The sequence below is a fragment of the Pongo abelii genome, chromosome 14, assembly GCF_028885655.2.
Source record: "Pongo abelii isolate AG06213 chromosome 14, NHGRI_mPonAbe1-v2.0_pri, whole genome shotgun sequence".
Lineage (NCBI taxonomy): Eukaryota > Metazoa > Chordata > Mammalia > Primates > Hominidae > Pongo > Pongo abelii.
The window spans coordinates 119,563,503-119,591,379 of record NC_071999.2 but is presented as its reverse complement, the minus strand read 5'-3'; the positions used below and the strand labels follow the sequence as shown (position 1 = coordinate 119,591,379).

General features: G+C 49.8%; 2 protein-coding genes across 4 annotated transcripts in view; one reads left to right on the top strand and one right to left on the bottom strand.

The window, feature by feature from the left end:
- The window catches only part of GRTP1 (growth hormone regulated TBC protein 1), a 41,518-nt gene extending 38,822 nt beyond the window's left edge, over positions 1 to 2,696 (top strand). For all 3 annotated transcript variants that reach the window (XM_024230778.3, XM_024230779.3, XM_054529298.2), the window contains one exon: positions 1,051 to 2,696. In XM_024230778.3, coding sequence (XP_024086546.2) covers positions 1,051 to 1,140 — 90 coding nt within the window. In that variant the 3' untranslated portion in view covers positions 1,141 to 2,696. The remainder of the gene's footprint in view (positions 1 to 1,050) is intronic.
- LAMP1 (lysosomal associated membrane protein 1) lies at positions 2,198 to 26,943 on the bottom strand. The gene is made up of 9 exons (XM_024230776.3): positions 26,525 to 26,943; positions 17,471 to 17,592; positions 14,178 to 14,397; positions 13,168 to 13,326; positions 5,821 to 6,008; positions 5,006 to 5,131; positions 3,980 to 4,046; positions 3,733 to 3,903; positions 2,198 to 3,180 (listed from the first exon to the last, which is right to left on the bottom strand). Exons 1-9 carry the CDS (start codon positions 26,589 to 26,591, stop codon positions 3,041 to 3,043), a joined length of 1,260 nt encoding a protein of 419 aa, XP_024086544.2. The 5' UTR covers positions 26,592 to 26,943; the 3' UTR covers positions 2,198 to 3,040.
- Between the last annotated feature and the right edge of the window lie 934 nt (positions 26,944 to 27,877).

The following is a 27,877-nucleotide window of genomic DNA, read 5'->3' as shown; positions in this document are numbered from 1 at the left end:
CCGCCTCACCTGCAGCCTGGGGGCTGCTCTGACCACCCGGAGGGTGCACAGGACGGGCACCAGTGAGCACAGGGCACAGGATGAGCCTCCAGCTCTGTCCTGCATCTGCCCCCTGTGCCTGGCCTCCGAGGGCTTTCCTGTCTATGGCGGCCCTGTCTTGGCCCTGGCACTGCGGACGCTGCTCCTGGTCCTAACGGCTGTACTCATCTGCTATGTGTGGTGCCAGAAGTGTGGCTTCCCGAGCCCCGGCCTCCCCACTAGGTCCTGGACCTGGCGCAGGCCCTGTAGACTCAGGCCCTCATGAGGGCGTTGTGGGAGCTGCACCCGACAGGCCTTCTGAGGAAGCTGAGACGCCAGGAGCGGCTCAGGCCTGGGAGTCAGTAGTTTCCTAAGAGGGAGTGGAGGCTCGGGGCCACTCTGGGTGCAGCATGGCAAATGTGGGCGGTATTTCAGCAGCCGGGGCTTCATCAAAGAGAAGACCATGTTGGCTGGACACGGTGGCTCACGCCTGCAGTCCCAGCACTTTGGGAGGCCAAGGCGTGTGGATCACCTGAGGTCGGGAGTTCAAGACCAGCCTAGCCAACACGGTGAAACCCCGTCTCTACTAAAAAATACAAAAATTAGCCAGGTGTGGTGGCTCACGCTTATGTAGTCCCAGTTACTCAGGAGCCTGAGGCACGAGAATCAGTTGAACCTGGGAGGTGGAGGTTGCAGTGAGCCGAGATCGTGCCACTGCACTCCAGCCTGGGCAACAGAGCAAGACTCTGTCTCCAAAAAAAAAAAAAAAAAAAAAAAAAAAGTCTAAAGGAAGCGGATGGTCTTTTCTTCAACTGTTTGATTCATTTAATATTTTCGAGCAGCAGAGCTGCGGTCCTAGGCCCCAGGGCAGGAGTGAGATGGTGACAATCTGTGGGTCACCCCAGAACCCCTTGGATGTGGACGCTCCTCCCTCACCTCACACGAGGCCCGTCTGTCTGCCTGCCAGTCTGGGAGAGCTAAGGTAGAAATGTGTTGTTGGGTTTGTTTTTAAACTAATTGTTTGCCTTCCAGAAAATATTTTCAGAACCTGGAAGCTTATCCATGGCCACCGTCGCCAAGCTCCGCGAGAGCTGCAGGGCCCGGCTGCTGGCACAGGGGTGAGCGTGCCTGTCCCCTGCATTGCTCGTCTCTGCACTGACGATGCCCCTTTCCAGAGTTGACACTGGACCAACTTTCACTGCTTTCCTTTTTAGTGTTGTAAATACTTGACATCACTACACTTTAGTTGTGAATTTTTTGAGAGCAGTTTAAAATCAGGTCATTCTACCAGCTTTTGATGATTAGCTATGAAGTCATACTTTTTAAAGAAAACTTTTTACCTGAGATATCAATAATATATAAAATGTGAGTGTGGGTTTGTATCTAATAAAGTATGCCAACACCTGTGAGTCTGTGATCAGTTTCTCAGTTGACTGGACATTAACATAGTGAGTGGTCACTGAGGTCTTACCAACGGCAGTGTAAATATTCCATTGCAGAGCGTGCAGTTTGTGAGGCTTCTGCACACAGTAGGTGCAGAAAGGTCTCTCCTTAGAAAGGTAATTATTTTTTCCCTTCAACTTTTAAGTTCTGGGTACAGGTGGAGGGTGTACAGGTCTGTTGCACAGGTAAACGTGTGCCATGGTGATTTGCTGCACAGACCATCCTGTCACCTAGGTATGAAGCCAGCATCCCTTAGCTATTCTTCCTGATGCTCTCCCTGCCCCGACCCCAACAGGCCCCAGTGTGTGGTGTTCCCCTCCTTGTGTCCATGTGTTCGCATCAGAAGCGCCCACTTACAAGTGAGAACAAGTGGTGGTTGGTTTTCTGTTCCTGTGTTAGTTTGCTGAGGATAATGGCTTCCAGCTCTATCCATGTCCCTGCAGGGAACAAGATTTCTTACCTCTTTATGGCTGCATAGTATTCCATGGTATCTATGTATGAAAGATCATTTTTTTAATGATTTAAAAATTATCATGTTACATGAATGAACCAGACAACCGTGCCAGGCACTCGGGCCACTCCAACACCATTCCCTACGTCTGGCACCAAGACCACCCTCACCCCCCGTTTCCCTGACACCCTTCTCTCTGCACCGAGACCACCCTCAACCCCGTTTCCCTGACGTCCTTCTCTCACGAGCTCCCATTTTAGCTGACAAAAGGACAAGGCCCACACAAAAAAGAAAGAGGCTTTTTATTTATTACATTGTTACAGGCAATGCATTACGTGAGCTGGTCCTGTGTACAATCCCCAAGCCACGGCGAAATATCAGGAGAACGCACCTATCTCACATTGTACACAGCGCAGAACAGGATCACCCCGAATGTCAACAGAAGACCAAAAATCACTTTACAAAAAAAAATAAAAATAACACCCATTTTTATATTTAAAAAAGTGCCAGCCCTTGAGCTGCAGAGCATTAGAGACGCCCAAGGACGTGCCGCCACTGGAGCGAGGCCACCAGCTGCGTGTGGCCAGGCCTGTCCTGGCCTTTAAAGCTGAACTGAAGCGCTCCAGACACTCATCTCTGGAGTTCCTCTGTCTTAGGATTTTCCCTCTCTACTGTTGTAATGTGTGAGCATGTCAGCCTCACGACAAGTGACCTTCATGCGTCCTACGTGTGACGGCCGGAGGCTTTCCCTTTGTAAGGCTTAAATCTGAGTGCAGTAAAGAATGAAGAAACCAAACACCAGAACCCTAAAGTCAAATGACAGTGGAGCCAATTTAGAGCGGCACCCCCACCCCCTCAGAGAGAGCAGCACCCCCACCCTCAAAATTCTACTTTGGTAAATATTAATGTTTAACCAGTTAGCAAAATATTTAACCCAGTTAGCAAAATTAACACCGTCATTTCAATAGTTACTCTGTTGTGCATAGTAAATGCTGCAAGATGAACTTCACATTGGATGAAGCAGATTTGAGAAATGTTTGCCAGAAAGTGTGCCTCCCCCTCGACAGGACCCTAAGCCCAGGGAAAGGAACAGAGGCCCCTGCAGCTGCTGTGCCTGCGCGCACCAGGCTAGATCGTCTGGTAGCCGGCGTGACTCCTCTTCCTGCCGACGAGGTAGGCGATGAGGACGATGAGGACCAGCCCCGCCAGGGCACCACCCACAGCGATGGGGATCAGCATGTTGTTCTCGTCCAGCAGACACTCCTCCACTGCCAAGACAGACGGATGGCGTCAGGGCTCCACTCACACAGGGGCCTGCAAACAGGCCTCTCTCCCCACCACTCCCCCACATCAGCCAAAAGGCAAAGAGGAACCCTGGTGGAAGGTTCCAGGTCTAGCTGGAATTGTCACTTGGGGAAGCTGCTGCAGAGACTGGTGCTCTCTGCACGGCGAGGAAACCACACACGTTTCTCCCGTCTGGAATCAGGGGCTGTGGCCGGACAGCTGTGCTGCGTCCAGGGCCTCTGGGCACATCAGATGACAGTGTTGTATTCAACTTTCATGGGAGAAGCGCCACCACTGTTTCTTAAAATGATTCCCTTACTCTCAAATGGTACCAGAGGCTCCCAGCTGAGAGACACGCTGGGCCTCTCTAAAGCAGGGGGAGTTTCCTCCAGAATCTCAGACCGGGAAGAAGAAACAGCTCCTTGCAGAGGAACAGGGGCGTCGCCCCAGCCCACACAGAAGCGACTAAATGTCCACAGGCAGAGTCTGAAGCACATCCTCCACACCCCGCGACAGCTGCCCTCGGTGACACTCACCAGAGCCAAACTGGCCACCTTCCACCTTGAAAGCCTGGACCCACACTTTGAATATATTGACTGAAAACGCCTTCGTGACGCGGACATGCTCCTCGGCGTTGCACTTGTAGGAATTGCCGACGGCGGCCTGCAGCGCTCTCAGGGAGCCGTTGGCAGCTTTAAAGGCAGGGTCTGCAACACACAGAGAAGTCCAATGACTCCAGAGTACCCTGGGGGGCGGGGGCTCGCAGAGATTGTGGGTTCTCACCTCTGGCGTCGGGAAGAGTTGTATTCAACTGGATTCCTTGTAGGAAAAACCGGCTAGAACTTGCATTCTTAAAAAGAAAAATGATCTTTAATCACTGAGCAGATTCATAGAAAGATGATCTTTAACCACTTGGTGGATTCACACATTTATCATCAAACTTGAACAGTCATTTGGTAATAAACCTGACTTCCTACATTTCTAGTATTAGAACAAAACTGCAAAATATCTTGTCTATAAAAGGCATTGTGTATCTCTGGGGAATAAAAATTTTAGTTAGTTCCTTCCAGACCTTTCTCTGAGAGTCTTGCTCTGTCACCCAGGCTGGAGTGCAGTGGAGTGATCACGGCTCATTGCAACCTCAACTCCTGGGCTCAAGCGATCCTCCCACCTCAGCCTCCCAAGTAGCTGGGACCACAGGTGTGCGCCACTACGCCCAGCTAACTCGTTTTATTATCTGCAGAAACGGAGCCTCCCTGTGCTGCCCAGGCTGGTCCTTCCAGACCTCTTGAGAGAGTCAGAGTCTCTGGAAAACGGGGACTGCAGGAGCTATCATGACACAGGAAAGCATGATTTGGAAAGCTAAAATTATAAGAAACTGAACTGTTAATTCATTTGCACAGCGATTTAAAAAGATTGACAAGTGACAATTATATGCTTCATGTCTTATATTGCTAACTGCACAGGAGTCCTCCCAGGCAGAAATGCCACCACGGAGCCACAGGGCAGCAGCATCTGAAGCCAGAAGGCCGTGCGGCCTCACAGCAGCAGACCCTCCTCCTGCATCCCTCCCCTGCAGCCACTCCAACTGTGGCACGGCAGCCCCACCCACATCATCTGCCGCATCTGTGAATGGAATGGAAAAGGGAGAGGGGAACCAAGGAACTAAAAAGCCCAGGATAAAGGGAAGGCAGAAAAAAGTGAGGCAGCCTCCTTCCTAACGCTGCCTCCCATGAGCAGACCCAGGGCACAAAAAGACGTGGTGGAGACACAGTGGGCGCCCTCAGAGAGGCGCCGCCCCAGCCTCACCATCCCGAACTGGAAGAGCAGGACGGTGATGCCCTCGCTGTGCAGCTCCAGAGTCACCAGGTGGGCGCCGCAGCTCCCGCTGGCCGAGGTCTTGTTGGGGTTGATATTGAGAAGCCTTGTCACCGTCTGCATCAGACAAGCAAGCAAGTCACCACCCTAGCTCAGGTTCCCCACACTCTCGAAAAGACAAAAAGAGTCCTGAAACCGTGAATTCAAGGCCACATTTGTTTTAACCAAAACCAGAAGGAAAACACCGGAAGACCATACTAGTGCAGATTTCGGGATCCCAAGATGACTCTCCCTGAGCCCGTGACAGCTGCTCTTGGAGCGCAGCGTCCCCGCGTGGAGGGCACCCAGCAGCACCACCTCCCCCTGCAGCGGTCAGCCCTGTAAACTCACCCCACGGCACTCAAGTCGACCCCCACAACCCCACAGCCTGTCACTATTAGGGGAGAAAAACTATTTCAAAAGAAAACTATAAAAATGTAACATTTAAATGTTTCCATGATAAATATGTAAAGAAAACTTAGGTTCTATCAGGGCCAAGTTTTAGGCTCCGTGGGCCACACTGCCCAATAGGCCATGCTGGGACACCAGCCTTGGATGATGGAACCAGCAGGACGGCTGTGATCCTACAAAACGGACTCACTGACACAGATGCCAGCTCTTGTCCTACAGGGTCACGTCCTGCAAGCTGAGCTCCCATCCTGACTTAACAGCATGACGTGCAGAGATGCGTGTTCTCAGTGCACGGGGAGCAGAGGCCCCAGCTCTACCGTGCCGTGCCCCTCTCCCAGGTGAGGCCCCAGCCGTACCGTGTTGTCCTTCCTCTCGTAGGTGAGGTTCAGCTGCAGCCCCATGCTGGCCAGCAGGCAGGTCCCATTGGTGCCGCTCACGTTGTACTTGTCCACAGAGGGGCTCTCGGGCACGGGTGAGGGCGAGGGGCTGGGTGGCGCAGGGGGCGCTGTGGTTGGGGAAGGCCTGTCTTGCTCACAGCGTGTCTCTGCAGGTGTAGTGGAGGGAGATTCAGGTCTGGGTTTCTCATAACCATCAGCAGTTACAGTAAGATCCAAACTCAGAAACAAAACTACGTCTGTGGACTCTGGCGTCCTTGGTGACTATTTTCTCAGTCTCCCGAAGTGGCTCTCGCTAATGCCTTTCTAGACACACAGGACAGAGCTGGGTCCTGCAGAGGGCAGACGGCTCAGGGTGGTGGGCACAGGCCCGTGGGGCACCCTCAGCCTCCACCTCCCACTGCCCAGGACGGTTCTGCCTGGGCAGCAGGCACTGCCCACCACACCCCAAGCCCTGTGGTTGGACAGGGGCCACTGTGCCACCCTCTTCCTAAAGTGAGGGAGAGAAAGCCTTGAACGCTGTCACAAAGGAGTGGATGCAGGAAGCTGTGCTGCGTGGCCGGCCACCTCACCCCCTGGGAAACGGTGACGACTCAGAAACTGCTCCCTGAGCTGTCGGGTGAGCGCCAGGATCATGCTGGAAACACTACCCAGAGGAAAGCAGAGTCTGCAGCACACACAGACCGGCCAGGGGGGATGCAGAGCAGCCAAGGAGGCCCTCTGGCAGGCCAGGGGTCAGGCAGTCTCCATGAGGACCCCCCGTGTGAGCAGAGACTCAAAGGCGGGCAAGGCTAGCCAGCTGTGTTGGGTCTTCATTTGGGGAGGGGGCTGTGGGGGATGGGCAAGCATCCTCACAAGGGAGAAGGCAGTGGGTGTGGGTGTGTCTGAAATCCCCAGACAAGAGGGCACAGTTCAGGGAATCCGTGGGAGTGGGGGGGCACATGGCACCCCTGGGGAATGCCCAGCAGTCTGAATGTGACTCTGTCCCTCAGCAATTCACCCACCAAGATGTTCAAAACACAAATTTCTACTCAAAGTCAAGGCAGACTGAACCCTAGGTAGAGCTCTACCGAGTCTTCTGTGGTCAGCACTCTCACCAACACACCATCAACCTCGAAATCAGGTTCTTTCTTTTACCACCTTGTTTCTGTGGATACTCAAGAATGATATTTATATAATTTCTACCCAATTCGATCCTTTCCACATCTCTGCTAGGCTGAGTCACCACACGTGAGCCCCACATATCCAGGGTGGGCAACCCTGCAGGGAATCTGCCACTCATAACTCCATCAGTCACTTGCTGCTTCCGCTTCCATCTCAACATTTAGTGTCCAATTCCCACCTTCACATCCCATCTACTCAGCGGAGGAAAGAGACAGGAAATGTCGCCTATGACCGTACCCCAACGGGTTCTGAGACACACACAGGAGTCCCCCCACTCCCCGGTGTAAAAGCCCCTTCTGGACAGAGCACAAGATGGCAGAGAAGAGCTGCAGTAACCACACCAAGCTCTGAAGTGAGAGGCACTGACGGCCACTGGGAGCCGTCCCAACCTGGGATGTGCTCAGGGACCCTTGCTCACTGCCCTTGGCTAAGCTGCAGGTTGACCAGTCCTTTCCAAAACAGCTTCACTTGCTGGGCGCAGTGGCTCATGCCTGTAATTCCAGGGCTTTGAGAGGCCAAGGAAGGAGGACTGCTTGAGCCCAGGAGTTCAAGGCCAGCCTGGGCAACACAGGCAGACCCCATCTCCACAAAGTTTTTTTTAAAAAATGAGCCAGGCATGGTAGCATGCGCCTTAGTCCTAGCTACTCAGAAGGCTGACTCGGGAGGGTCACTGGAGCCTGGGAGGCTGAGGCTGCAGTGAGCAGTTATTGTGCCACTGCACTCCAGCCCGGGAGACCCTGTCTCAAAAAAAAAAAAAAAAAAAAAAAAGAGCAGCTTCACAGTTCCTTTATAAAATGTTACAGAACACGGTTAAACAGGCAAGTTAAATGTGCAAAACCCAATCAAAACCGGCCAGTCTTGTCCAAATTCTAGTCTAGATGGCCACACGACACACAGAAAAAGTGTAACCTACACTGCTTTGACAATTATTTTTCACCTGTGATCCACGTGGCACATTCATTTCTCACCTTGTTTCTGTAGAGTGGTCACAAGAAGTCGGAAACAAAAATAAAACATCATCAGGTCTAACCACCAGTTTAAAAAATTGGAACTTGAGAAATAAGTGTGGATAAAATGCCCTCTTCCTTCTACCTGAATTACAAACGCAAACCCACACTCTCCTTCCCTGAACGCGTACTAAATCCCAAAGTCCTTCCTGCTGAGGGCGGAGGACACTGATGGAGAGCTCATCATGGAACACACTGGAGAGTGCCCTGAGCTGCCCGGGGGGAGATGGTGGCACAGGAGCCTCTGGGGAGACCTGAGGGTCCACTGTCACACCTCCTCCAGCCCCCTCCGGAGAGCAGCACACAGCCGGGCCTTTCCAAAGCTCATGTGCTCTGAAGGCCCCTCCTCCTCTCCCGGCAACAGCAGATACTCACATCAACCTGCAGGCTGCAATTCAGACCCTCAAAGGTGTCTGTGAGGATGAGATTGGTTTGCATGCAGGTTTCCGGCTCACAGCTCCCACAGCCTCTCTTACAGTCTTTTGTGACAATGTTGGGTGTGTCAGGCCTCTGACCTTCTCCTGTCCCTTTCACCTGTCCTGAGGGACTCTCATCCTCTCCACCTTTCTGATGGTAGGTATTTTTTTTCTTTTTTCTTTTTTTTTTTGAGACAGAGTCTCACTTCCTCTGCCACCCAGGCTAGAGTGCAGTGGCGCCATCTCAGCTCACTGCACCCTCCATCTCCAATGTTTTACCATCGATTCCTTCCATTTAAGCTAGGAGTCAGACTGTGTTCCTAGGAAAAAAAAAAAAAATGCTGCGGCTGGGCATGGTGGCTCATGCCTGTAATCCCAGCACTTTGGGAGGCCGAGGCGGGTGGATCACAAGGTCAGGAGATCAAGACCATCCTGGCTAACACAGTGAAACCCTGTCTCTACTAAAAATACAAAAAATTAGCCAGGCGTGGTGACGGGTGTCTGTAGTCCCACCTACTCGGGAGGCTGAGGCAGGAGAATGGCGTGAACCTGGGAGGCGGAGCTTGCAGTGAGTCAATCACGCCACTGCACTCCAGCCTGGGTGACAGAGCGAGACTCCGTCTCAAAAAAAAAAAAAAAAAAAAATTATGCCAAATTGGGTGAGAGATGAGATATGGTGACCTCCATTTCCAACTCCTAACAGGAGTCAGGCAATCCTCTGATTCATTCAACAAGCGTGCACCTATCAGACCCTGAGGATAAAAGACGAAGACACCCCACTCCTCCAGGTGAACTCATAAACCCAAAAGCCTGGCTGAGCCTCACCATAGATCTGCTAACCCCATATGGGCCTGGGCTGGAAATCCGGTTTGGATGGATACCTGGCTGACTCCAGCCTCAGGCAGAGCTACACTCAGACCCTCTGGAGTGACAGTCATCTGCCCTATTTTGTTTTTGAGATGGAATCTTGCTCTGTCACCCAGGCTGGAGTGCAGTGGCATGATCTTGGCTCACTGCAACCTCCACCTCTCGGGTTCAAGCGATTCTCCTGCCTCAGCCTCCTGAGTAGGTGGGACTACAGGCACCTGCCACCACGCCCGGCTAATTTTTATATTTTTAGTAGAGACGGGTTTTTGCCATGTTGGCCAGGCTGGTCTCGAATTCCTGACCTGAGGTGATCCACCCACCTTGACTTCCCAAAGTGCTGGGATTACAGGACTGAGCCACCGCGCCCAGCCACATGTGTCCTACTTTGAAGATGCTCAGGAAGGAAGGTACAAAACCAACAGGAAAGTCCATTCAAAGTTGGCTTGTGCTTCATTTCCTTTTAAAATAAAATCTATGAGGTCCCCGAACTTTTTTAGATAAGATGATGTATTGAAAGGCAAGATGGGCCGGGCACGGTGGCTCACACCTATAATTCCAGCACTTTGGGAGGTCAGGAGCTCAACACCAGCCTGGCCAACCTGGTGAAATGCCCCCCTCTACTAAAAATACAAAAATTAACCAGACGTGGTGATGGGCACTTGTAATCCCAGCTACTCAGGAGGCTGAGGGAGGAGAATCGCTTGAACCCGTGAGGCAGAGATTGCAGTGAGCCCAGATGGCGCCACTGCACTCCAGCCTGGGCAACAGAGCAAGACTCTGTCTCAAAAAAAAAAAAAAAAAAAAAAAAAAAGACAAGATACATGAGGCTTTCTGGTGAAGCGCCACCCAGGCAGGAAGCCCAGCCTCCAGGACGCCCCGCCCCAGGCACGCCGGCCTCTCCACACTGGCTGACTCCAGGAGGCCCCGCCCCAGGAATGCCGGCCTCTCCACACTGGTTCCCTCCAGGAGGCCACGCCCCAGGCACGTGGGCCTCTCCATACTGGCTGCCTCCAGGAGGCCACGCCCCAGGCACGCCGGCCTCTCCACACTGGCTGACTCCAGGAGGCCCCGCCCCAGGTACACCGGCCTCTCCACATTGGCTGCCTCCAGGAGGCCACGCCCCAGGCACGCAGGCATTTCCACAATGGCTCCCTCCAGGAGGCCACGCCCCAGGCACACTGGCATCTCCACACTGGCTGCCTCCAGGAGGGGCAAGTGGCCAGGGCTGGGCTGTCGGGCCTTTTTCCACTTGGAATCACATGCGTGTTCTCCATTAAAAAAGGAACCAACGTCCGGGATCTGGACACAGAGGGAGGCTGTGCATGCGCAGCGGCAAAGAATACACGGAAACCTAAGACTGCTCTAAAAAAACAGTCTATCTTAGAAGTAATTATTAACCTGAAGAAACAGGTTTCTCAAAAGAACCTAGCAAGCTTCTCCAGACCTGTGAAACCTTGTTTTTCATCTAGAGAATCCTGCCACCCGTCTCAGGGCGCTCAACATCCTTGCTGACCTCCACCTAGCAGCCCCTCACTTCCAGGCAGGAGTGAGTAAGCAGTCATGCCACGCGCACCCCTCGGTCACAGAGCCACATGGGGACGAGACACGTTCTGCAACCGTGTCCAGGCCTGGCCAGTAGGGAGTCCCCGGCCAAGGTCAGCATCCAATTCTCTCTCATTTCCCAAGCTCTGACAGACAGTGCGTGCCTTTCCTTTTCCTCTTCAAGCCACACTGATGCAGCCTAGAGGTAGCCAGCTAGGTGTGAAGCCCAGATAATTTGGAAATCGATAACCGTGAACACTACCCCCCATGTGTTACTCTAACTCCCACTCGGTAGGGAGCGCTGCCCCTAGCTGAAGTCATCTTTAGCTCTGGCTGAGGTGTGTCTGAGAGCATGAACACACCTAGACAGGCTGCCAGGCGGCTGTCCTCAGACACACGCAGCCCGTGACCTGGACAGGCTGCCAGACGGCCGTCCTCAGACACACGCAGCCCATGTGAGAGGACTGTAGCCCGCTCTTCCTGATGAAGCAGACACGACTCCAGGCTCCATGTGAACAGAGGCTGCACCAGGAAAGGGGCTGTCACCATGGCCCCCGGGGCCTTGTGTTAAGGATTAAAGGCAGCAGCACCTACAGAGGACCCAGCTCCTAAGTGTGTTTCCTTCCAAGCCTCCCCTATGGCAGCCCACATGGCCCCATCAAGTCCCAGTCACACCCGGGGTTTCCAAGTTGGGCTCCTTTTCACCTACTCACCAGGGGAGGCAAAGTCTGCTGCAAAGCTACAGACGGTAAATATTTTAGACTTTGTGGGCTGTGGCTCTCTGTCAAGACAACACAGCCCTGCCACTGTTAATACAAAAGTAGCCACAGATAATGTGTAAATAAATGAATGTGGCTGTGTTCCAAGAAAACTTAATTAATTTATGGACACTGAATTTTACATAATCTTTATGTGTCAAGAAATATACGTTTTCTGATTTTTGGTATGTTACATTTATAAATCAAAAAGCCATTCTTAGCTCATAGGCTGTATGGAAACTGGAGGTGGGCAAGACCGGCCCAGCACCATGGGGTGCCGACCTGCAAGAATACCTGCTCCTCGGGGAGGGGTGAGACGGACGATCCCCCAGCAGTCACTCCTCAGCCTTTAAGCAAGACTGCTGAGGAATGTTGCAAACCAAAGGTCTCCACAGTAGCTCTCAAGATTAGAGAAGGCTGTGATGTCTCCATATATTTCTAGCAGCCAGGAAAGCTCACCCTAAGTAAGGCAAATCACAGGCCCTCACGCTTCAGCAAAATGACAACAACCTATGACGTGGACCGTGAGGCTCGGGAGAGAAGCTCAACAGTAACAGGATTTACCAGGTGCTTGCTACTTAACTCTGTGCCAGATGCTGAGATACAAATTTTGCACACATTTCTCTTTTAATTCCAACAACCTTCGAAGACAGGCTTTTAATCTCATGCCACATGCAAAGAAAATGAGAGGTAAACTACCCTGCTCAAGATCACAGGACTAGGAGGTGGCCTGGACCCTGCCTGACCCCAGAGCCCGGCGGCTGGGTTAGCAGGTACATCGTCGCGGCCCTGACCTCCTCAGAGAGGCAGTGTTGGTCTTTCTGCACCTGTCCCTAAGCTGGCCAGCCAGAGCTGGATGGAGATAAGACTAGGTCTCTGTGTGAAGAAGGCAACTGGCTCAAACTGCAAGAGATCTGTGACCCTGGTCCCATCATCTCTGCCCCAGTAGAAGCACAAAGCTTTCAACTGCTTTGCCCTTCTGACATTTTCAAGTAATAATTGCATGTATTTACCATGTGTGTCAGGATGTTTTGAAATACATCTACTTGTGTGACAGCTAAAATCAAACACTTACTTTTTATGGTGAGAAGAGTTAAAATCTACTTAGCAATATTCAAGCCAGAATACATTATTAACTGTAGTCACATGCTGTAAAGAGATCTCTCCAACTAATTCCTCCTGTCTTCCTGAAGCATTCTATCTTCTGATCAACTTCACCCCCTAGCCCCTGGTGACCACCATTCTCTCTACCCCCCACACCGAGTTCCACTTTTTTAGCTCCCGTGGGAGTGAGACCACACAACATCTGTCTCTGTCCCGGGATATTTCGCTTCAATCTTCCACCCTTTTTAATCAACATGTGTCTACCCTCATCTACAAGTCACCTGTCCTAGGAAGAAGGATGAGAACGTTCTGCAGAGACGTCGCTGGCTGTGTGCACATGCGTTCCAAGCAAAGCCCAGCGCCAGGACACAGAGGAGTGAGGTCACCTGCAGCCACTGCCGCCCAACTACCCAACCACTAGCACCAGAGGGCCAAGGGTCAGCGTCCTACCTCCTTTGCTGAAGCTGCTGTTGGAAAGGTACGCCTGGATGGTGGCATCGTGGAGCGTTACAGTCACGTTGTTCATGTGGACCTGGGTGCCACTAACACATCTGTATTTTTTATCTATATCTGCCCTGATGTCAGTTATAGATTCCACAGTCTTGATTTCTAGATTAAAAAAAAAAAAAAAAATCACAATTGCAAACTACTTGTAGTACTTAGTTTATGTTTTTATTTTAGCCCTGATGTCAGTTATAGATTCCACAGTCTTGATTTCTAGATTTAAAAAAAAAAAAAATCACAATTGCAAACTACTTATAGCACTTAGTTTATTTTATGTGTTTTTTATTTTTTTTGAGAAGAAGTCTTGCCCTGTCGTCCAGGCTGGAGCACAGTGGCGTGATCTCAGCTCACCGCAACCTCCGCCTTCTGGGTTCAGGCGATTCTCTTGCCTCAGCCTCCTGAGTAGCTGGGATTACAGGCGCACACCACCACGCCCAGCTAATTTTTGTATTTTTAGTAGAGAGGGGGTTTCACCATGTTGGTCAGGCTGGTCTCGAACTCCTGACCTCATGATCTGCCCGTCTCGGCCTCCCAAAGTGCTGGAATTACAGGCGTGAGCCACCGTGCCTGGCTGCGTGTTTTTTATTTTTTAGAGACAGTCTCACTTGGTCGCCTAGGCTGGAGTGCAGTGGCACCATTTCAGCTCACTGCAACCTCCGCCTCCTGGGTTCAAGCGATTCTCCTGCCTCAGCCTCCCGAGTAGCTGGGATTACAGGTGCCCGCCACCACACCTGGCTAATTTTAGTATTTTTAGTAGAGACAGTGTTTCACAATGTTGGCCAGGCTGGCCTCAAACTCCTGACCTCAAGTGATCCGTCTGCCTTAGCCTCCCAAAGTGCTGGGATTACAGGTGTGAGCCACCATACCCAGCCTGTAATTCTTAAGTAGAAGTAACTTTAGACAATCCTCCAACCCAATTTTCTATCACTTCATAATCAGCCCATTTTGGTTCTTACCTTTGGAGCTTGCGTTGGGGAAAAGGTGTGTGTCTGACAAGTTATAAACAAAACTCATGAGCTGGACGCTGTAACGTGTTGCATTTCTTGTGAAATTGAGAGTGAGTGTATGTCCTCTTCCAAAAGCAATCACGAGACTGGGGTTGGAAGTGTTCTCTTTTCCACAGGAGCTGCTGTTGAGCACTACTGTGGCATCTGATGGAAGGTCAAAGGTCATGTTCTAGAATAAACACAATTAAATGTAACCCAATTGGGATGGAGGTTATTAAAAGTTCAAAGAAAGAGATTTTCTGTAAGTCTGATATAAACTTATACTCCATTTCCAACGGAGATATCACTACTGAGGTACTCATTTTTAATATAAACCAAAAAAAGGTTAGTATTACATGTCAGTAACAGACTGAAAAGTATTTCAGGTATAAGAAAGTTGGCTTAATAATTCATATAATCAAAAATTTGCAGCTGGGCATGACGGCTCACACCTGTAATCCTAACATGGGAGGCTGAGGTGGGGGGATTGCTTGAGCCCAGGAGTTCAAGACCAGCCTGGGCAACATAGCAAGACCCCATCTCTACAAAAACAAAATAAACTAATCAGACATGGTGGCATCTGCCTGTAGTCCCAGCTACTCAGGAGGCTGAGGCAGGAGGATTGCTTGAGCCTAGGTTTGAGGCTGCAGTGAACTATGATTGCACCACTGCACTCCAGCCTGGGCAATAGAGCAAGACTCTGTCTCCAAACAAAACAAAACAACCCCATAAATTCATTTTCTGTTAATATAATTTATAACAGAATTTAAAGCGTCTTGAAATTGAAACACTTCACACCGGTTTCAGGGTGAGATACATATTTGAGAAAAGCTATCACTACTTTTTTACTATAGAAATGTTCATTTAAATAATGTTTCTTTAAACAAAGAAAGTGTTTATAGCAGAAATGTTTAAATTTACTAGTATAAGCAAAACGAGCAACTGGAAAACCACCTAATGTTCATCAAAGTAAACTAGATAGGTCAAATGAACTACAGTGAAGCAGTATACTAATGTGGGCCACAAAAAACCCACAAAACTACACAAGGTGATAAAGACATGTTTTGTGAAATAACAAAGTGCATAACAGCATATAGGTGACTTCACTTGTGAAACATAATTTATAACAGAATATTTTAAAAATCCAACCACCAAAACCAAACATTAAAAAAGTGATGTAGAAATTAAATAAAAAGTGCTTGGAGACCAGGTATGCTGGGGCACGCCTGTAATCCCAGCACTTGGGGAGGCCGAGGTGGGCAGATCACCTGAGGTCAGGAGTTTGAGACCAGCCTGACCAACATGGAGAATCCCTGTCTCTGCTAAAAACACAAAATTTAGCTGGGCACAAATGCCTGTAATCCCAGCTACTTGGGAGGCTGAGGCAGGAGAATCGCTTGAACCCAAGAGGCAGAGGTTGTGGTGAGCCAAGATTGTGCCATTGTACTCCAGCCTGGGTGACAAGAGCAAAACTCTGTCTCAAAAAAAAAAAAAAAAAAAAAAAAAAAAAAAGAAGTGCTTGGAGGCCAGGTACGGTAGCTCACGCCCGTAATCCCAGCACTTTGGGAGGCCAAAGTGGGCAGATCACCTGAGGCCAGTAGTTTAAGACCAGCCTGGCCAACATAGCAAAACCCCGTCTCTACTAAAAATACAAATAATTAGCTGGCCATGGTGGCATGCACCTGATGTCCCAGCTACTGAGGAGGCTGAGGCATGAGACTCACTCAAACCTGGGAGGTGGAGGACACAGTGAGCCGAGATCTTGGCACTGTACTCCAGCCACCTGGGGGACAGAGTGCGACTCTGTCTCACAAAAAAGGAAAAAGGCTTTGACAAGTATTTATAATTTGAGACTGGATTTTTTTTTTTGGAGATGATCTTGCTCTGTCACCCAGGCTGGAGTGCAGCGGCAAGATCATAGCTCACTGCAGCCTCGACCCCACAAGCTCAAGCAATCCTCCCCATCTCAGCCTCCCAAGTAGGTGGGACCACAGGCACACTCCACCATGTCTGGCTTTTTTTTTTTTAAAGAGATAAGATCTTGCTATGTCCTGGATTTTAAAAATATTTTGTTATTCCAAAAGGCTTTAGTCATCCCAAAGAAACACAAAGCCATTTCAAAAAAACTACTAAGGAACATTTTAATCAAACTGGTACAGTGTTTGTAGCACTGCATGTCAAACAACCATTTATATACATTTCTTGCAGTATAACTCTCTAAATCAAAAAAGCCACATTCACAGAGCATGAAAAAGATTCGAGACAACTTACCAATTACTAATAGGGGAGTGTGTAAGAAATTATGGTGAATTAACATAATAAAGTATTACATTATGATTATAAAAGACAATCACGAAGAAAACTAGAGCCGTGAGCGGTGGCTCACCCCTGTAATTTCAACACTTTGGGAGGCCAAGGCAGGCAGATCACTTGAGGTCAGGAGTTTGAGACCAGCCTGGCCAACATGGTAAAATCCCGTCTCTACCAAAAATACAAAAATCAGCCAGGCGTGGTGGTGGGCACCTGTAGTCCCAGCTACTCAGGAGGCTACGGCAGGAGAACTGCTTGAACCCAGGAGACGGAGGTTGTGGTGAGCTCAGATCGTACCACTGCACTCCAGCCTGGGCGACAAAGCAAGATTCCGTCTCAAAAAAAAAAAAGAAAACTAGAAAAATGTTCATGATAGGCTGGGTGCAATGGCTCACACCTGTAATCCCAGCACTTTGGGAGGCCGAGGCGGGTGGATCAAGAGGTCAGGAGACAGTTGGTCCGAGTGTTGTGGGTTATTGTTAAGTTGATAAAAGAGGTCAGGAGACTGAGACCATCCTGGCTAACACAGTGAAACCCCGTCTCTACTAAAAATACAAAGTATTAGCTGGGCGTGGTGGCGAGCGCCTGTAGTCCCAGCTACTGGGGAGGCTGAGGCAGGAGAATGGCATGAACCCGGGAGGCAGAGCTTGCAGTGAGCGGAGATCGCGCCACTGCACTCCAGCCTGGGCGACAGAGCGAGACTCTGTCTCAAAAAAAAAAAAAAAGAAAAATGTTCATGATAAACAGTGAGGTGCAGCACATGTAAAGGTCTGTTATTGTGCCTGTGGCTATGGCACATGACAGCACAGGTTACTGACAACACCAGAAGGAGATATGCAGATAGGAAAAGCACCATGTTCAGATGGGGCCATTTTTCAAAGACTTGGTTGAAATGTTAAAAATCATCTTTCCACACACACAAGGGAAGCATGAAGTGCCCTGGTGTTTCCTACCTTAGGGCCACTCTTGGTATCATAGTTCACTGAGAAGGCAGCAGAGAAGTTGGCCATTATGCACGCGGTCCCGTTGCCATTTTTCACCATAAACATTGCTGCTGACGCACAATGCACGAGGCCTGTCAATTCCAGGGAAGACGGAGACCATCAAAAACTGTCCAGAAAACATGACCGAGTATTCCCATTTTCCACAGCTGTAGCAGTGATGGCTTTTATTACAAGATTCCACTGTTTCTTTTTTTTTTTGAGTCGGAGTCTCACTCTGTCGCCAGGCTGGAGTGCAGTGGCGTGATCTCAGCTCACTGCAACCTCCACCTCCCAGGTTCAAGCAATTCTCCTGCCTCAGCCTCCCGAGTAGCTGGAAGTGCAGGCACGTGCCACCAAACCCAGCTAATTTCTGTTTTTAGTAGCGACGGGGTTTTGCCACATTGGCCAGGCTGGTCTTGAACTCCTGACCTCAGGTGATCCACCCACCTTGGCCTCCCAAAGTGCTGGGATTATAGGTGTGAGCCACTGCACCCAGCCTCCACTGTGTTTCTTAAATTCAATGAACAACCAGACACATGGATTACGCGGCCAGTTCACCTGGTGCCCTGTCCCTTGCGGATACTATTCTGGAATTGTTATCTCTAAGCCCATCTGATTGAGTCTGCCAATCTGGTCTACTGCTATTTAGTGCTTTATTTCAGAACACTTATCAGGAAGGCACATGTCAATTTCTGCATCATCCTAGGCATATGCTGCTCCGCCTTTCTCAGAGGATCTCTGTAAGACGTGGTGCCTTGAAGGCACAACTCACCCATCTGCAGAAATCCATGGGAGAGTCTGCAGGATCTTTCACTATGGTCCTCACCTGCTACTTAACGTCTGGTCAGTTTTATTTCTCATGGACTCAAAGTGCTGAGCTCTTTGCCCAATTTCAGAAAAGTCCTCACAGCACCACACATTGGTGGAGTGGCCTCCCTTCCCCATCCTGAAGCAAAGGGACAGAATGGAAGCTCTACAGGTCTTTCCAGCTTGACAGTGGTCACTGCTAAATATTTCCTCTCTGGCTTATTCATACTCCACTTCCCTGATCAAGATGTGTGGCAACAAATGTAATCTGATCACTATGGTAGAGACACTGGTAATTGTACAAACTGCACGTTATTACACAGTTCTTTCATTACAGATTGGAAAACAGGTGTTTTTGCCTGTTCTAACGCCAAACACCTATCCGCCACCACTGGGATCCGTGCAGAAATAACATGCTTTCACTTGTCTCTGCCACTACAAGCTCGTGCATGCCAGTCCAGTGAGCACTCACCACCCAGGGGCTGATCTCACACTGCGTGAGCACAGCCTTCCAACCACACACACACCCGGGTCTCATTTGTCACTCTAAGTGTAAATGCAACTCAGGCACACTGTGAGGGCAGAAATTGAAAGAGAGGATGCTCAGCTTTTCATTTAAAATCGTATTCCCTGGAAAAGTAATGGATTCCAATGAATCCAACTCATTTCAACCTTGGGTCTTTCACAAAATAAAATCTTTAGAGCAACTATTCTTCAAGCCTAAAGCAAAGCATATAACCAAAAGTCCCACCTATCTTCCCTTTGGTAAAGGAAATACCAAAATCTACGTCCATAAAGAAAAGGTGCTGCCAGGCACAGTGGCTCACGCCTGTAATCCCAGCACTTTGGTGGGAAGCTGAGGCGGGTGGATCACAAAGTCAGGAGTTCAAGACCAGCCTACCCAACATGGTGAAACCCTTTCTCTACTAAAAATACAAAAATTATCTGGGCATGGTGGCGGGCGCCTGTAATCCCAGCTACTCGGGAGGCTGAGGCAGGAGAATCACTTGAACCAGGGAGGCCAAGGTTGCAGTGAGTCGAGATCACGCCACTGCACTCCACCCTGGGTGACAAGAGCAAAACTCTGTCTCAAAAAAAAAAAAAAAAAAAAAAGAAAAAGAAAAGGTGCTACATGACAATGAAACAAAGTAGGGCGTGCAAGGAAACCTCCAACCTACTGTCTGCTTTGCTTGGTTTTTCAAGCCACACTCTGCAACACTCAGGCAGGATCATACGAACGGCATTTCCAATGAATCTAGAGAATCTAGAGAAGATTCTACCACTTATTTTTGACATAGTAAAGGTTTCTAAAAACAGACAAAATATTCTCACTCTTGTGAGAGATCAGATGAGTGTACAGAAGCTACAGCAGACGCCAGCAAGGCAGAAGCAGCGGACAGGCAGACACAGCAGACGCCAGAGACTTAACACTGACTGGAGCTCAGCGTGGGCCACTGCCCACCCCGCCCTCAGCTGAGGAGTCACAGGGCTCCCAGCCACCACTGACAACCCGGATGCCCGCATGGGAGCACCCATAGGCTGGCTTTTATTAAGCTGCCCTTTTATAAGTTTCCTCAAACACTTTACTGACCCGAAGCACTTCATTAGGAAATATTTCAAACTAAGTCACTTTTCAATGATACAATTTTTTTTTCACTTAGTAAATATGCTGAGGGTTTCAGCTTTTTTATTTTTATTTTTTAGAGACTGAGTCTCACTCTTGCCCAGGCTGGAGTGCAGTAGCCCTCCACCTCCCAGGTTCAAGCAATTCTCGTGCCTCAGCCTCCTGAGTAGCTGGGACTACAGGTTTGTACCGCCATGTCTGGCTACTTTTTGTATTTTTAGCAGAGATGGGGTAGACAGGGTTTTGCTATGTTGGCCAGGCTGGTCTCCAACTCCTCGCCTCAAGTGATCCACCTGCCTCGGCCTCACAAAGTGCTGGGATTATGGGTGTAAGCCACCATGCCCGGCCAGGTCTCAGCTTTCAGAGGAAAACAAAGAAATACCATTTAAATAAATTTAAAGTAAGCTTTGGCAGCACAAGATGCCTATATTACTCTGGAGAGTCCCAGGAATTTTGAGTTATTAAAATAAACTTACCCTCAGAAGGCAATTTTGGTAAAGAGGAAAATAAGAGCATTAGCACACAGAGCTTGAAGAGAAAAATGTATGTATGCTAATGGTCAGAAGTTTCTTTAAAAACTTCCACAACAGTGGCAATTGGTTAGCAAAAAAAAAAAGACAAAAAACCTCAAATAAGTTACAATGTTTCCAGTAACCTGACAGGTGTCACAGCCCAACAGGACAGCTGTTGGCAGCATCTCCAAGGTGGGCACCCTGGCCTACTGGTGACTGCTATCTCTGGCAGTCCTGTACTCAGACACGAACAGGACCACTTCTCCAGGGATCACATAAAGGAGTAACCGTGGCTTCGAAATACTCCCACTTGGGAGAAATTCTATTCTCTGAAACAAGTGCCGCTGTGGGAAGCATGCGTGCTTCTGAGTCACAGCCCTCAGTTCCTGGAGGTTCTTCCAGCACTTACTAGCTGTGCAACCATGGCCAGTAGCAGAGCCCAATCCCCAGTCTCTGCACCCACGAGCAGGAGGAGAGAGTGCCAAGGCCTCGGGACTGTTGGAGCAGCTGAGCATTTGGTGCCCAGCACTGACGCCAGCTTTGATGTCAGCTGTTATTAAACATCTGCACAGGTACAGAGGGTTCCTATCAAGTTCATCATTCAATCCTCAGTATCTGACACAAAACATCAAAAACTATCTCATTTAACAAGCACTTGGAATACACTTACTTTGTGCCAGGTGCTGCTCTAAGCACATCCCAGTTATCATGACAACTCTTCATAGGGAGATTAAGGCATAGAGAGGTCAACTAACCCACCCAGGTCACACAGCTAGTGAGCGGTGCAGACCTATATCTAGAAGGGGGTCTTCTGACTCACAGGACGTGCCACTTCTGAACCATACTGTCTCTCCAGCACTTGATGACTGAGGGAATGGGCTTCCAATGAGGAAACACTGGCTGGGTGCAGTGGCTCATGCCTGTAACCTGAGCACTTTTGGAGGCTGAGGAAGCAGAGAATTGCTTGAGGTTAGGAGTTCCAGACCAGGCTGGTCAACACAGCAAGACCTTGTCTCTTAAAAAAAAATTTTTAATTTTTTTGAATTAAAATAAATAAAAATTAAGAAATACTTGCTTTTGATATTAAAGATTACCATCTGAAGAAATGAGTAAAAAACTTCATTTTAAAAAATTAGGCCAGGCACAGCGGCTCATGCCTGTAATCCCAGCACTTTGGGAGGCTGAGGTGGGCAGATCACCTGAGGTCAGGAGTTTGAGACTAGCCTAGCTAGCATGGTGAAACCCCGTCTCTACTAAAAAAAAAAAATACAAAAATTAGCCGGGCATGGTGGCGCGCGCCTGTAGTCTCAGCTACTCGGGAAGCTGAGGCAGAAGAATCACTTGAACCTGGGAGGTGGAAGTTGCAGTGAGCTGAGATCGTGCCACTGCACTCCAGACTGGACGACATAAAGAGACTGTCTCAAAAAAAGAAGAAAAAAAATTTATTAAGAAATCATATCTTAGGCTGGGCGCGGTGGCTCACGCCTGTAATCCCAGCACTTTGGGAGGCCGAGGTGGGCAGATCACCTGAGGTTAGGAGTTTGAGACCAGCCTGACCAAATGTGGAGAAACCCTATCGCCACTAAAAATACAAAATTAGCCGGGCATGGTGGCGCATGCCTGTAATCCCTGGTACTCAAGAGGCTGAGGCAGGAGAATCACTTGAACCCGGGAGGCGGAAGTTGCAGTGAGCCAAGATTGCGCCATTGCACTCCAGCCTGGGCAACAAGAGTGAAACTACAATTCAAAAAAAAAAAAAAAAAAAGAAATCACATCTTAGTTTTTCTTGGCTTGATTCTTTTAAATATGGGATTTTTATTCTACTTAACCAATGACGCACAATCATTTATGAAGAATTAAAGGAAAAAAATACCATCCCAGGCACTGAATCACAACCTCTAGAGGCAGGGTATAAGAGTGAGTGTGTGTGTAAATATATATATATATATATATATATTTTTTTTTTTTTTTAAATGGAAACAGAGTCTCGCTCTGTCACCCAGGCTGGAGTCCAGTAGCGTGATCTTCGCTCACTGGAACCTCCGCCTCCCGGGCTCAAGCAATTCTCCTACCTTAGCCTCCCAAGTAGCTGGGACTACAGGGGCATGCCACCATGCCCGACTAATTTTTTTTGTATTTTAGTAGAGACGGGATTTCACCATGTTGCCCAGGCTGGTCTCGAACTCCTGAGCTCAGGCAATTCGCCCACCTCGGCCTCCCAAAGTGCTAGGATTACACGTGACAGCCACCGCGCCTGGCCGTATATTTCTTTTTAATTTTTTTTGTAGAGACACTGGTTTCACCATGTTGCCCAGGCTGATCTCAAGCAATCCTCCTGCCTTAGCCTCCCAAAGCACTGAGATGACAGGCATGAGCCACTGTGCCTCGCTGTGGTACGTATATTTCTAAAAAGCTGATCCTGTGGATCTGTGCATATGTTTGGTTAACAGCCACTGCTATAAAATTGATCCTTTCTTCATATATGTACTCAGCACTTACTACCTGTCAGTTAAGGAAGGGAGATACACAGGCAAAAATAATCCCAGTGCAGCCGAACAGATGTTACCATGTAGAAGCACATGCAATAAAAGTCTTGGGTACAGAGAAGAAAGGGTAACGTTGTCTGGGATGGGGCTAATGTAATACAAATTCAAAATTACAGGGCTACAAAGACATGCTGACCTCAAATCTACTGACAAATTTGTTCTTTCCACTGCATAACAGACAACCTGCACAATCAAAGGTAACATCAGTTAGTAGAAAAAATTTTTTTTCTTTCTTTTTTTGAGATGGAGTCTCGCTGTGTCGCCCTGAAGTGCAGTGGCACGATCTCGGCTCACTGCAACCTCCACCTTCCGGGTTCAAGCAGTTCTCCTGCCTTAGCCTCCTGAGTAACTGGGACTACAGGCCTGTGCCACCATGTCTGGCTAACTTTTTAAAAATATTTTTAGTAGAGGCGGAGTTTCACCATGTTGGCCAGGATGGTCTCCATCTCTTGACCTAGTTCCGCCTACCTCAGCCTCCCAAAGTGCTGGGATTACAGGCATGAGCCACTGCACCCAGCTTTTCTTTCTTTCTTTTTTTTTTTGACATTGAGTTTAGATTTTGTTGCCCAGGCTGGAGTGCAATGGCACAATCTCAGCTCCCTGCAACCCCTGCCTCCCGGGTTCAAGCAATTCTCCTGCCTCAGCCTCCCGTGTAGCTGGGATTACAGGCACCTGCCACCACGCCACGCCTGGCTAATTTTTGTATTCTTAGTAGAGACGGGGTTTCACCACATTGGCCAGGCTGGTCTCAAACCCCTGACTTCAGCTGATCCGCCCACCTGGGCCTCCCAAAGTGCTGAGATTACAGGCGTGAACCACTGCACCCAGCCGAGTATAAAATTTTTCAAACCTCCTAAGTGATAGTTGTTCAAGTGGAAAGGGTAGGGCAGTCATCCTGCTGACATCAATGGTTTAAAGGGTCACATTACGCAATCACAGCTAATCCTATCTATCAAGACAAGTTTCAGTTCATGCTTGTCTGAGCTTTCTAAGTATTCAAACACAGTAGCTTTAAACAATGCCTACTTATTAATATAGTGGAAATTAGTAATTGAGGAGTTTTTTTTTTAAGAGAAAATGGTTTTGGTGAAATCGCACATTAAAATAAACATTTTAAATATCTTCAAATGCAAGTTGTTAAAAGGCCTTTTTTAAAGGTTGGATTTTGGCCAGGCACGGTGGCTCATGGCTGTAATCCCAGCACTTTGGGAGTCTGAGGCAGGTGGAACACGAGGTCAGGAGTTCGAGACCAGCCTGGCCAGCATGGTGAAACCTCATCTCTACTAAAACTACAAAAATTAGCCAGGCATGGTGGCGCGCACCTGTAGTCCCAGCTACTAGGGAGGCTGAGGCAGGGGAACTGCTTGAACACAAGAGGCGGAGGCTGCAGTGAACGGAGATCACCCCACTGCACTCCAGCCTGGGTGACAGAGCAAAACTCTGACTCAAAAAAAAAAAAAAAAAAAAGTTGGGCCAGGTACGGTGGCTCAAATCCGTACTCCCAGCACTTTGGGAAGCAGAGGGAGGCGGATCACGAGGTCAGGAGGTCGAGACCAGCCTAACCAACATCGTGAAACCTTGTCTCTACCAAAAATACATAAATTAGCCCAGCATAGTGGCGGGTGCCTGTAATCCCAGCTACTCAGGAAGCTGAGGCAGAAGAATTGCTCGAACCCGAGAGGCAGAGGTTGTAGCAAGCCGAGGTTGTGCCACTGCACTCCAGCCTGGGCACAAAGCAACTCCGCCTCAAAAAAAAAAAGTTAAGATTGTAAACATAAAATATATAATGGAACAGATCTTAGAAGGCTGATTACACAAGCAATATTCCAATCACAATATTAGGGAGTTATGGATTTTTTCTCTTCATTTTTAAAGTGAACTTTTTTTTTTTTTTTTGAGACGGAGTCTCCCTCTGTTGCCCAGGCTGGAGTGCAGTGGCTTGATCTCGGCTCACTGCAACCTCTGCTTCCCGGGTTCAAGCAATTCTTCTGCCTCAGCCTCCCAAGTAGTTGGGATTACAGGCGTGCGCCACCATGCCCAGCTAATTTTTGTATTTTTGTAGAGACCGCATTTCGCCATATTGGCCAGGCTGCTCTCGAACTCCTGACCTCATGATCCGTCCGCCTCCGCCTCCCAAAGTGTTGGGATTACAGGCGTGAGCCACTGTGCCCGGCTTAAAGTGAGTTTTTAAAACATGAAACAAAACATCAAAGTCATGCGGCTTGTGAGCATCTGTAACAAAGAACAATGTAGTTGCTGTGACATGACAAAACTTGTTTCTGCAACTCCTTTCATTAACTACACCTGACCCTGTCACAGGAGCTGAGCAAGGCTTCAGGCTTACTATTGGAGTAAGTTCATCTCTGTGGCTATTCAGGCAGTTCAAAGAATTCATTTTACACAACAGGCAAAACGAAAAAGGGAAGCCAAAGTCCATTCACTCACAGTAACAGTTTTACAGCTGGATGGGGCTGAGGGAATTAAAGAAGTCAAGGCAGATGTGTACAGGAGTGTATTTCTGTATCTACTTAACTCACATACACTCCCCCAGCTTGCTTCTACATCACCTTTCAGATCCTGGCACTTAAGATAATCTTCCCATATTACTGGTCGAGGGGGGCCGGGGGGAAGAGGTGAGAGAATAGTGTTGGGGGGGGGCAATCCGGACTGTCTTAAAGAGACAGCACACATCCTCTTATTAAGACAGAATAAATGAGAACGAAATTCACCAGTCAATACAATATTGAGCACCTACTGCCCATCTGAGCTCTATAAACTGACAGAAGAGAAGGGTGCCTTCCCACGAGTTCCCGGGTCCCGCATTTCGGCCTACAGGAACGGCGCTCTTTAAACTACTTACTAGACATGAACACTGCCACCGTGAGTCTGACGCCAGCTTTCCCTCATCTTGCCTACTACGGAATCTTGTGAAATCCCAAAGATAACTTTAAAAATTATTTTAACATACATGTGAATTCACAATAACATAAATACACCCGTATCTCCTCCACACCGCTGAAAGAGGAGAAAGGTTCAAGTACAAAGGTGGGGAATGCTCGCGCCGGCTTCTCCCTGTCCTGGGGGAAATCCATGTTGGGAAGAGCTTGATCTAGGTCACCCGCCTGGGAGCTGAAACGTCCCTGCCACCTTCGGCGGCGCAGCCTCGTCTAGATCTCACCGCCTCAACTTGCCAGGAAACTTAACGACCTGAAAGCACCAGACCGCCAAGCAAGCCATCGGAAGTTCTCTTTCGCACTCAACACCACAGAAAAACTGAGTTCAGTGAGACAGACCTTAGAGGAGCCAGGTCCTGGGATGAAACCTCCTGGTCCCCCAAGCACCTGCCATTGAGCTCTGCTCCGACCCTACGACCCCGACAGAAACACCCGCCCGCGGGCAGAGCCGGCCGGGACTAGGAGCAGTGGGTGCGGGGCGACCCGCGGGACAACGACCCGGCAGCCCCCCGCCCTCAAGACCCAGGGACCTCGGCTCCGCCCAGTCCCGCAGCTCCCAGGCCCCGCCTCGACCCCCTCACCGAGCAGCAGCAACAGCAGCAGCAGCAGCAGCAGCAGGGGTCGCCGGGCGCTGCCGGGGGCCGCCATGGCGCGAGGCGGCCGGGTACGGTGAGGGGAGCGGGGGCGCGGGCGGCGGTTGGGCCGCGGACTGCCGGGCGCTGGGGCGGCGGCGGGGCGCGGGCGCCAAGGGCTGGCGTGAGAGACGGCGGCGTTACCAGACGCAAGAAGCCCGGCCACTGCGACGCCGGCACGAAGAAGACCCCGCGGCCGGCAGCGCCTGTCACGTGAGCTGCGCCGCGCCCGGGCGTCACGTGACCCCGTGGGTCTCGCGAGAGCGCGCGCGTCGAGAGCCGGCGGCTCCGCTCCCCGCAGGTGCGGCAGCTTCCAGCACAGCGCGCCCCCTCACGCGTGATGCAGGCCGACACGTGATCCGCAGCGGCACGTGACCCTGGACCCACGTGACCCGGCCTGGCCCGGGGGCTTGGGGCCGAGCCGAGGTCCTGAAACAAGAAGTGGGCTGGATTCGCGGAAAAGGAAGAGGAAGAGTAGTGGCGGGAGAAAGTGAGGAAAGAGGAAGCCCGCGAGGGGAGAAAGGGCAGACGGAGCGCGGACGCCCAGGCTTCCCTTCAGCCTGCGAGGCGTCCCAAACGCGGGCTCTTTATGGACCGGAGGGTGGTCGGGGTGGCAGCGCGGGTGACCGGCCGGGTGCGCGGCCAGGGATGGGCGAAGCGTTTGTCTTTTGGTGAGTGGGAAGCAAGTTCCTCACACGGGTCGGCCACTGTGCCGAAACTCTTGAGTGGTTTTAGGAAGGAAATAAGGGATCTGAAATAGGTCAGTGCGGCCTTCCGCTCGTTAATCGCAGGCTGAGGGAAGACGGCTGCCCAAGGTGAAGGTGAAGGTGCGATGGCGATACTCTTCCGCTTACAGAAAGTTCCTGTCGAGCACTTTGTTTTTGTTTTTGTTTTTGTTTTTTTTTTGAGACGGAGTCTCGCTTTGTCGCCCAGGCTGGAGTGCAGTGGCGCAATCTCAGCTCGCTGTAACCTCCGCCTCCCGGGTTCAAGCGATTCTCTTGCCTCAGCCTCCCAAGTAGCTGGAATTACAGGCATGCGCCACCACGCCCGGCTGATTTTGTATGTTTAGTAGAGACGGGGTTTCAGCAGTTGGCCAGGCTGGTCTCGAACTCCTGACCTCAAGCAATCCACCCGCCTCGGCCTCCCAAAGTGCTGAGATTACAGGCCTGAGCCACGGCGCCCGGCCCCTGCATTTTAGAAGTCTGAAGATGCACTGTTTTTTGGCTTGTCACCGTATAGGATTTATGGCTTTTTGTTAAAATACTATTTAATTAAGGCCCCTACGCTACTGCTTTGTATAAA

What these genes read in the sequence shown, in the direction of transcription:
- LAMP1 (XM_024230776.3), bottom strand. Translation starts at nt 26,591, where the DNA reads ATGGCGGCCCCCGGCAGCGCCCGGCGACCCCTGCTGCTGCTGCTGCTG. An exon ending in CAGCAGCTTCAGCAAAGGAG is followed by an intron (nt 6,009 to 13,167) that starts GTAGGACGCTGA and finishes CTACACCTGCAG; the next exon opens with AGACACGCTGTGAGCAAGAC. An exon ending in AGGTGGCCAGTTTGGCTCTG is followed by an intron (nt 3,181 to 3,732) that starts GTGAGTGTCACC and finishes CTGTCTTGGCAG; the next exon opens with TGGAGGAGTGTCTGCTGGAC.